Genomic DNA, 9,105 nt, shown 5'->3' with positions numbered 1-9,105 from the left:
GTCTTTATTGCGTGGAGTGCTTTTCAGCAGTTTAGGCTGATGGCTCAGATGAAGCCTATCTGGATACATATAAGCTATCAACTTTTATCTACACTCTGGTAGCCTCCTGTAGGAATTGCTGCACTTTGTTGCATGTGGGCTGACCTTGAAGTTGGTCCAGAACCTTCAGGTGGTGCAGAACTCTGCAGCGAGGTTGCTAACAGGGACCAGGCATTTCAAACATATTGCATTGGTTCTGGCTCACTTGCATTGGCTGCCAGTCCATTTGTGGGCCCAATTCAAGGGCCTTGTTTTAATATGTAAAGCCTTTATCCAGTTAAGACCCCAGTATGTGAAGGAATGTCTCTTCCCATAGGAGTCTACCCAGGCCCAAAGATAATCTATGGAGGGAGGCAGGAGGCCATAGTTCAGTGGAAGCACAATCTCCGGCATCACCTAAGGCTGAGAGAGACTCCCTGCCTGAAACCTTGGGAGAGCCACTGCCAGCCTGTGCAGATAACAGACAGCTAGATGGACCAGTGGTTTGACTCAGTGTAAGGCAACTATGAGGCCTTTCTCAGAGTGCTCTCTTCTACTGGAATTTGTTGGGTGGCAATGAGAGGGCCTTCTTGGTAGTGGCCTCTTGCCTGTAGAATGTGCGACCCAGGGAAGCTCACTTAACATCCTAACAAGCCTTTTGGCACCAGGCAAACATATTCCCTAAGCTTTTTACTCTTTTACCTGTCTTAAGAATAGTAGTTTTATTGTTCTAGACTCTTTTAAGAGTTTCAACATCTCTCTTTTAGCCAATGGTGTATAATCTGGGGTGTTTTTTTGTTGGTTGCCATTTTGTGATTTGGAAATGATGGGCTATATACAATACTGCAGCTCTGTCAACACAATAGACTATCATGCACGCAAAAGAACTTCCTCTTCCTCACCTGTCCCCTCCAGCCCACTCTCAAAATCAGCTCCAGAGGGCTGGTGGGCTAGAGATTATGGAGACACACAGTGAGGGGAGGAGAGGAAAAATAAATACTGTTGTGTGAATGGAACTCTACTCATGGAGCATTGGTTACAACCCTATGTATTTTAAAACTTTGCATTTATGATTTGGCATGCTTTTAAGTTGCATAGGTGATGCACAAATCTAATAAATAATAAACGTTAGAGAAAATTCAGTCCTTATCAAATTAAATTAAAATAATTGTTCTTCATCCCCTTAAAACGGATCAAAGCTGTGTAAATTTCTCAATAAAATAATCCAATTTTCACCAGCTCTTTGACTCTTAAAAGTTGTCATTTACTGCTCAGTTTTGAAATGTCCACAGCTCAAAAACTATACATTTTATTATAGTTTTTAATTTCATCTTAAGGACTGTAAGTAAGCTGTTAGCTACTATCAGCTCAAAATAGATTTAATGGCTTGTGATAGAATAAACCCCACCAGCTAATGAACATGTGTCACTGAAGGAGTTACTTTAAATTAGAAAGTACACGTGTTTGTCTCAGAGGAAAACAGATTAATGCATCCTGAACACAGGAGTACTGTGCAGTGTATCACCCGTGACAGTGGGAGTTCTTATGCAGAGATGCACATTCCAATGGTTACATCTAAAATCTTGCTTCTTCTAGGCTCAATGAATGCAAGGGGTGCCATATTAAGGGAGGGTAATAGCAGCAGCTGGCACAAGAACTAGGGAAAAGAATGCTGACCCAGACTGGATCAACACATCAAATTGAAATGTATATATTTTTGCAAGACAAATTGGCCTTCCAAGAGAAATCTCCACTTCGATTCATGGCTAAATTCATGAATTAATGATTCATGGCTCTAGACTCCCATAAATCTGTAGCAGGCGTTAGTTTTAACAAACATCCAAGTACTTGCTCTTCCACTTAGTCAGAGTTCAATGAAGCTTACTCAACAGTTAGGTGGATATAACAGCCTAACAGAACTCTTTCTTCTTTAGATTGGGTTGCATAAAAGGGCTCCTTTCATTTGCGAAGGAGAGCCAGTGTGGTGTAGTGGTTGGACTACGACCTGGGAGACCAAGGTTCAAATCCCCACACAGCCATGAAGCTCACTGGGTGACCTTGGGCCAGTCACTGCCTCTCAACCTCAGAGGAAGGCAATGGTAAACCACCTCTGAATACCGCTTACCACGAAAACCCTATTCATAGGGCCCCCATAAGTTGGGATCGACTTGAAGGCAGTCCATTTCATATTCCCCCCCCCTTTCATTTGCAGAAAGGATTCTGATAAAGTGGAGATTTCCCCTGAAGGAAGGTGGGGAATTTTAGCCTACGTTCTCCAGCCTCCAGTACCACCTCACACATTGTTCAAGAGGAACCGGCCAGAGCAGCTCAAGGAGGGAAGGAAAGGAAGAATTGGCAAAAATTGCCTGCATCCAGTGGAGTGTTATTCAAGAGCAACTCCACACAGCCAAAGTCTGGATCCAATCCAGTGAACTTTCTGTATCAGTGATGGGAAAGTTGTGCTCTTCCAGATGTTGTAACCCAGGGCCTACATCTAGAAGGCCACAGGTTCCTCACCCTTGCTTTATCCAATGAGTTTATTATCATCAAAAAATGGAACGAGATGGATGAGCTTCTTCTCCCTGGTGCCAGATACTGCCAGAAGTAGCTTCTGGGTCAGTGAGCATGCCATCTTCATTTCCAGTGTGCAAGCATGAAGTGCAAATAAGAACAGAAATACAGTTGGAGTGTTCCTGTATACCATCTAATTCAATCCTGTTTGATCTAGGAAATCCACAGCTAGAACATCTCCAACACATCTGTCCAGTCACTGCTTGAGTATTTCCAGAGGGAGAGCACACCACCACTCTCAAGTAATTGGTTCCATCGTTGAGCTTGTGGCCTTCAATCAGGTTCTCCTGATGTTAAACTGAAATCTGTTCCTACCCTCTGGAGCACCAGGTAAGCCACGGCCTGCAAGGAAGGTGAGAGGGACTCCGCATCGCCAATTCGCTCCCACCCTAAAGTGCCTGGACTCTGAAGAGCCATGGACAACAGCTCCCTGCTCCTTACAAAGGGGAAGAGAACCACCTGTGACCCACTGCTGACTCAGTGCAACTTTTTTATTTATACTGTTTTGATCCAGATATTGTATTTATCTTATTTTTATTGTTCTGATTCATTTGTTACTGGATATTTTCTTTCTGTATTAAGTGCTGTTTTTGTGTGTTAATGCTTTATTGCTTTGAGCCACTTTGAGCTCAACTTTGTTGCTGGAAAAGTGGCATAAAATAAATCAAAAAATAAAATCTCTGCCCATTTCTATGACACCCCTTCTAACTGTTGTAAGCACCACACACATGTATGTAGGCAAGGATGTCCTCCTACCATACAGTCGCTCTCTCCACCCGCCAGCACTTAAGCTTGGGAAAAAAAGTCTTAGCTTTTTTGAACCCATATTTGCAGAAGGGAATCTTTCTGGGATTGTAGTTGGAAAGGTTAACCCTTCACCCCTCAGGAAGGTAACCCACTGAATTTGGCGTGAAAAATAGTCTTAATTTTGAAGCCAAATATGATTTTTTTCAAGCTGAATTGCACTGTGTATGATTTTGGGAGGGCAGAACTGAGGAGTGTTAACCCCTCTCCAGCTGTGACCCTCTGAAACTTTCCGTTACAGTAAGAATCTGGCTTGAAAGAAGCCTTCTACTGTACTCAAAAGAATGTTTCTTTCAAGCCTAATTACAATGAGCAAAGCGAGGGACAAGGAGATGCTACAGGTCGCAGGGAAGGCCTTGGAAGGCTTATGTAGCCATGTTGGCAACCCCTGGTCTGTATACTTAAGTGCAGCACCCAGAACTAAGCATTGTACTCCATGACCTCAAAACTATGACTCTATTGATGCAGTCCACAATCACATCAGCTTTTTTGGCAGCTGCATCACACTGCTAGTTCACGTTCAGCTTGTGACAGACTACCATCTTATGATCAATCACAAAGCAGTAGAATCGATTTTCAGCATTCCAATCTACTGCTCATAATTCAAGTAATTGGTGCACATCTCTGCAGTTAATTGCAGTTAATTCACTCCTTAAAAGTCCAACCCTTTAAAAACAATACTCCTGCCAATAACACATAAAAACCATCTGTAAATGTATTTATTGAGTCAATAGTAGAAACTGACATCACTCAAATCATCTCTTTACATTGGTTTAGGGGGTGGTCTTGGTGCAGCACCCTGGAAAAAAAGGAAGGATGTGTTAGGGAGCATTCATTTAATTCTGTCAGTTAACTAACTCAAGACAATGAGTTGTATACAATGCAGCGCTATGTCAGGGTTCTGCCAGCACAAGGATTTCTGCCTGTGCAATGGGAACCCTCCCTCCTCTTCTATGCCCCCTAAATCTGTTCTAGGGGTTCCCCCAATCCTCTGGAGCAGATTTGGGGAGGGTGCAGAGAGGGGAAGAGGAAAGCCCTGTTGTGCAGGCAGAAATCCTTACGCTACTGGGATGTATTAGTTGGATACCTCCCAATTGCTTTAAGCATTCAATTGCCATCACAGGACAAATTTAATACAAGGGAGTTGCAGCGTGTGAACAACGCAAGGGAGGCAATCTGGAGAGCTGGCCTTGTCCTTCCGGAAAAAACGTTAAGGTCAGGCATTTGAGTGAATTCTGACTTACACCACTCTATAAAGCACCATGTACACAGGTGGCTTTATATAAACCACAATCCAGCAGCCTACTCCTTCCCGACATGTGTTGTGTTTCTTCTTAGATCTTAAGCACTCAAGATAATTATAACGATCTTATCAATATATATTGCATTTCATCTGTTTTTAGGTGCTCAATATAGTGCATGTGAAACCTTACTGCAGCCACCCACTGGGCTTCATGCAAAAACTAAAATAATGGCAAAGGCCATGGTCTGGTATACAGGGGACTGTATCAAGAACATCAAAAAACAAACGTATATATAAAATAACCCTTTGGTTTTCTGGGTTGTAATACCACAGGAAGACAAATCTACATTTTTGTGCTCAGCGCATTTGGTTACATAATCATGCATTATCTTCGTATAAAGAGAAACTTCAGCAACGATAGTGACCTACCAGCAACAGGAGGGTTTTGTGGTTACTTGCACATGACCTTACATATAACAAGAGCAAGTTAGACTATATACTTACAGCAGGTCTGAACCGGGGTGGAGGGGTACGGTCCTTCCGGGCCTCACGGGAGCGGTTCCTCACCACCTTGCTGTGGATGGCACAGCTAACACAATAGTGAAGCTTCACATAGAGCTTGGGCAGCACATATGCTGGGGAGAAAGGGGCAATAGTGTGTTTACACAGACGCACTACTTTTGCATTATACAAAGGCAAAATTCAGTTCATACAACACCCATGACAAAGCCCCAAAGTCTCCCAAAGGATGGAAGGCTGCCAGCTAAGCTCACAATAGGCTCTGCACTTTCTAATGGAAAGTTAACCCATTTTATTTATTTACAATATTTAGAAACTGCACTTTCACATAAAATAACAAGGCGATATACTGACTAAAAACAGTGTTATAATAAAAAATCAGCCACCTCAGGAAGAGCTGGTTGGCAAAGAATCTCAGATATTAAAAGCCTGTCTAAAAACAAGCAGGGATGACTGCTGCCAAGCCTCTATTAGCAAGGAGTTCCACAGGGCAGGGCCAGCCACACTAAAGGCTCAGCCCCTGGTAAAGCTCAGCTGAATCTCAGAGGCATGTGGGACTAGTAACAATGCCCCATCAGAAGACCACAGCTATCAAGGTGGATTCCAAGGTATCAGGTGGTACTTTGGGGCCAAGTTATTTAGGGCCTTAATTCACAAGAACCTTGATCTTTGCCTGGTGCGGATTGGTAACCAGTGCAGCTCTCTGAGCAGTGGAGTAGCATTTTGCCAGTAGCCTGCTACTGTAAGCAGTCTGGCCGAATCCTTCATCGCTACCTGCTGCTTCCAGACCAGATCCAAGGGTGCCCCACATAAAGCACGTTACAGTGACCATTGTGGTCAGGCTATCCTAGTGCAGGAATAGTCACAGCTGGCATACAAGCTGAAGCTGGTAGAAAGCACTCCTAGCCACAGAGGTCACCCGGGTCTCTAGTGACAAAGATGGATCTCCCAACATGCAGACCTGCTGTTTCAAAGGGAGGGCAAGCCTGTCTAGAACATGTAATAATCCTTCTAAAAAAATCTCCCAGGAAGTTTAAAGCTGAAGAGGTGTAGGTCTTAGGCTTATTCTGGCAGAATAAAACACAGTGAATGTGCAATACATCTTAATTAGAGTGACAATGGGATCTGATATCCTTTTCACTAAGATCATTCCTTTTAGTGGATTCCCCGAACGCCTTCCAACTGTATGATTCCATTGTGTCTTTTAAGGTGAGAAAAGGATCTCAGAAAACAGAGTTCTGTTGAAAACATTAAGGCTAGGAAGTATTAAATTTTTTGACCCCAAACCTGCACAATTAACATTTCCAAATTAGAAGCAGCGTACGGAGACAGCGGATGCTTACAATCAAATACACTTGCTTCCGATATATCTCGGACTGCGGCTGCTTCTACGATGTTTCGGATGACAAACTTCTTAATAGCCTTGTCCTTGGGGACACAGCGGGCACAGTTGGTGCAGCGGATAGGCTGGACATGTCCCCGGCCCTTCTTGGCACGGCCATTATTCCTTCTCTTCTTGGTCTGTTTAAAAGGATAGAAGATTAGAAAGGAGTGTCAAAGCACTGGAGGACCAACATAAGCACTGCAAAGCAGGGGAAGAGCATTGCTTAATATTGGACAGTATGTTCTAAATGCCTTGCCTGGGCACCTCTGGTGAGAAAGGCAGCTAGTCAAAGAACCATTATAAAATATTTCCTTCCTTATTAACGCAGTTGTTTATCAACATGAAAAGTAAAGCACAACTCCCTAAAATTACCCAAATTCACACCATAACTAGAAGGAGAGTTAAGACATTCAAGGCAGTTAAGTAGGATCTTGTTATGAGGAAACATACCTCTGAATATCAGAGCCAGGGGCAACAATGCAAAATGAGGATTACTTTCATTCCCCACTTACAAGCTTCCCAGAACCATCTGCATAACCCCTTCTGGAAACAGATTGCTGATTACACAGACCTTGGTCTGATCCAGCTGGGGTCTTTTGAGTCAGCCTTACCAAACTGGTGCTTTCCAGGTGTTGTGGACTACAGCTTCTATCATCCCTGACCACTGGCTATACTGGCTGAGAGTTGTAGTCCAAAACACCTGGAGAGGATAATGGGAAAGGCCGGTTTAAGTCAGTGACAATAGCATCATGCAGTTTTTCCCCCTTTAAAGAGATTTTTAATTTGTTTTGGTTTGAGAAAAGGTAACTTTAGGAGACTGATTAAGACACATATGTGGCTAAAAAAAAGTCAGCCTCATGTTATAGGATAGAATTCAAAGAATTCCACCATTAATTTTCCCTTTCTTTTTAAAGAAAAAACTAGAAGACACAGAATGATAAACATAAAGCAGTTCCCATGTTACAAATTGGGATTAAAGGCAATTCATGACTCACAATTGTAGAATACCATTCTCAAGGCAGTTGGTCAGCCAGTGTTTTTATAACAGAATATTGGATTAGATATACTAGGAGAACTCCTATGCCTTTTGTCCTAAAACCAGCAATGGTATCCTTTTTTCTGGCAACTATCCCCAATAACACACAATCCTTATCTTTGCCTTTTTATAAGTTGTTGGGGATGCCTTTCAAAAACACTTTCAGCCTGCACTTGAGTTCTGCAGGATTCAGCCCTCACCCAATTGTCTAGTTATGGCCGGGCACATGCAGCTCTATGCTAGTGCACATGCCTATGAAGGCTGACAATTCCTTGCTTCCCTTTCACCCTACTCTGGCCTGTTTGCATACAGCAAGAAGAATGAGCCTTTGGCATAAGGGGAGGCTGAGGTGTTATGTGTAAGAGCATTACAACTACGAAAGGGTGCAGCTCGGTTTTCATCTATGAAACAGCATGCAATAACACCCGTTGCCGTCCCCTCTAGTCACACTGACAAACGGCGTTCCATTTTAAGTATATTCATGCCCTGCCTTTATTATGGAACTCAAAGACAGTGTACAAAGAGTTCCCAGACACTCTCCCACCCAAGCACTGACCATCAAAGGCGCCTTCAAGATATGCCCTCGGAGAACGCCTTAAGTTCTCCAGGGATCGGTGGCATTTTTACTGTTTATATCTGAACTGCGCCATTACCAGTTTCACATTATATATTGTTTTGTCTTGTAAGCCAACTTTGGAAGCCGAGCAAGAGTCGACAGGCAGAATGCAAATCTTTTATACACGTACAAGGACCAGTAGTATTGCACCCCTCAAGACTCCCCCATAAATGACCCCATTTTTAAAGAAAGGGGGCAGGCTCTTAAGTTCTTGGGCGCCTTTTAATCGCTGATGTTTCCAGGCATGAAAGTGAGGGCGGGCTACCTTCCGTTCCCTTTACAGGCATCGCACCAGAGATGGAAAGGGGCCCAGAACGAGGCGCTGTGGGGTCACGAGCGAACGACCCGCTCAGCAGGATCACACACGGGGGAGGGCGGGAGAGAAAAGGGACTCTACCACCCGGAGCAAAAAAAGACGGGGGCGGGGGATATTTACTGTAATAGTCTCCGAATACCAGGGAGAGGAAAGTAAGATGAACCGGGGCTATTTTCACTTGGAGCCCTTAAAAGGGATGACCCAGAGATAACTACCCTCACCACCACGCAAAAGTATCGATTCCTACATCTCTCCCCCCCCCCTCGGGGGGCTCTCCCATTCCGCGGCCCGCAGAATCGCGCGTGCAGCACCCACCATTTTTACGCTGAAGGGGCGAAAGAGGATCCGATACTTCCCTGCGGTCCTTATATCACCTACCTCCGCTAGGCGGAAGCGTTTCACCACCTTTTCTCCCACATTAAAAGTGGTTGTCAAAAAAAGGAGTCCCGCGGGAAAAGATATTCGTTACAGTACGGTTCATCCTAGAGACAGAGTAAGGGATGGGATCTGGCTTCCCGCGTCTACCTCCGACTCGGCGCCGGGTTTTAAAAAGTTTATTATATTTCCTTTCCTTCGCTGCGGAAGGATTATTTCCAAT

The 9,105-nt window shown here is 44.0% G+C and overlaps 1 protein-coding gene across 2 annotated transcripts; it reads right to left on the bottom strand.

Moving 5' to 3' along the window:
- Positions 1–4,097: 4,097 nt before the first annotated feature.
- RPS26 (ribosomal protein S26) lies at positions 4,098–8,927 on the bottom strand. Of its 2 annotated transcripts, none has more exons than XM_061615499.1 (4): positions 8,823–8,927; positions 6,499–6,676; positions 5,141–5,271; positions 4,098–4,192 (listed from the first exon to the last, which is right to left on the bottom strand). In XM_061615499.1, exons 1-4 carry the CDS (start codon positions 8,823–8,825, stop codon positions 4,157–4,159), a joined length of 348 nt encoding a protein of 115 aa, XP_061471483.1. In that variant the 5' UTR covers positions 8,826–8,927; the 3' UTR covers positions 4,098–4,156. The 2 variants fall into 2 exon arrangements, with proteins under 2 accessions (XP_061471483.1, XP_061471482.1); XM_061615498.1 differs by lacking the exon at positions 8,823–8,927 and adding an exon at positions 8,755–8,802.
- Between the last annotated feature and the right edge of the window lie 178 nt (positions 8,928–9,105).

The sequence above is a fragment of the Rhineura floridana genome, chromosome 3 (assembly GCF_030035675.1).
Source record: "Rhineura floridana isolate rRhiFlo1 chromosome 3, rRhiFlo1.hap2, whole genome shotgun sequence".
Taxonomy (NCBI): domain Eukaryota; kingdom Metazoa; phylum Chordata; class Lepidosauria; order Squamata; family Rhineuridae; genus Rhineura; species Rhineura floridana.
This window is presented reverse-complemented; position numbering and strand designations above follow the sequence as displayed.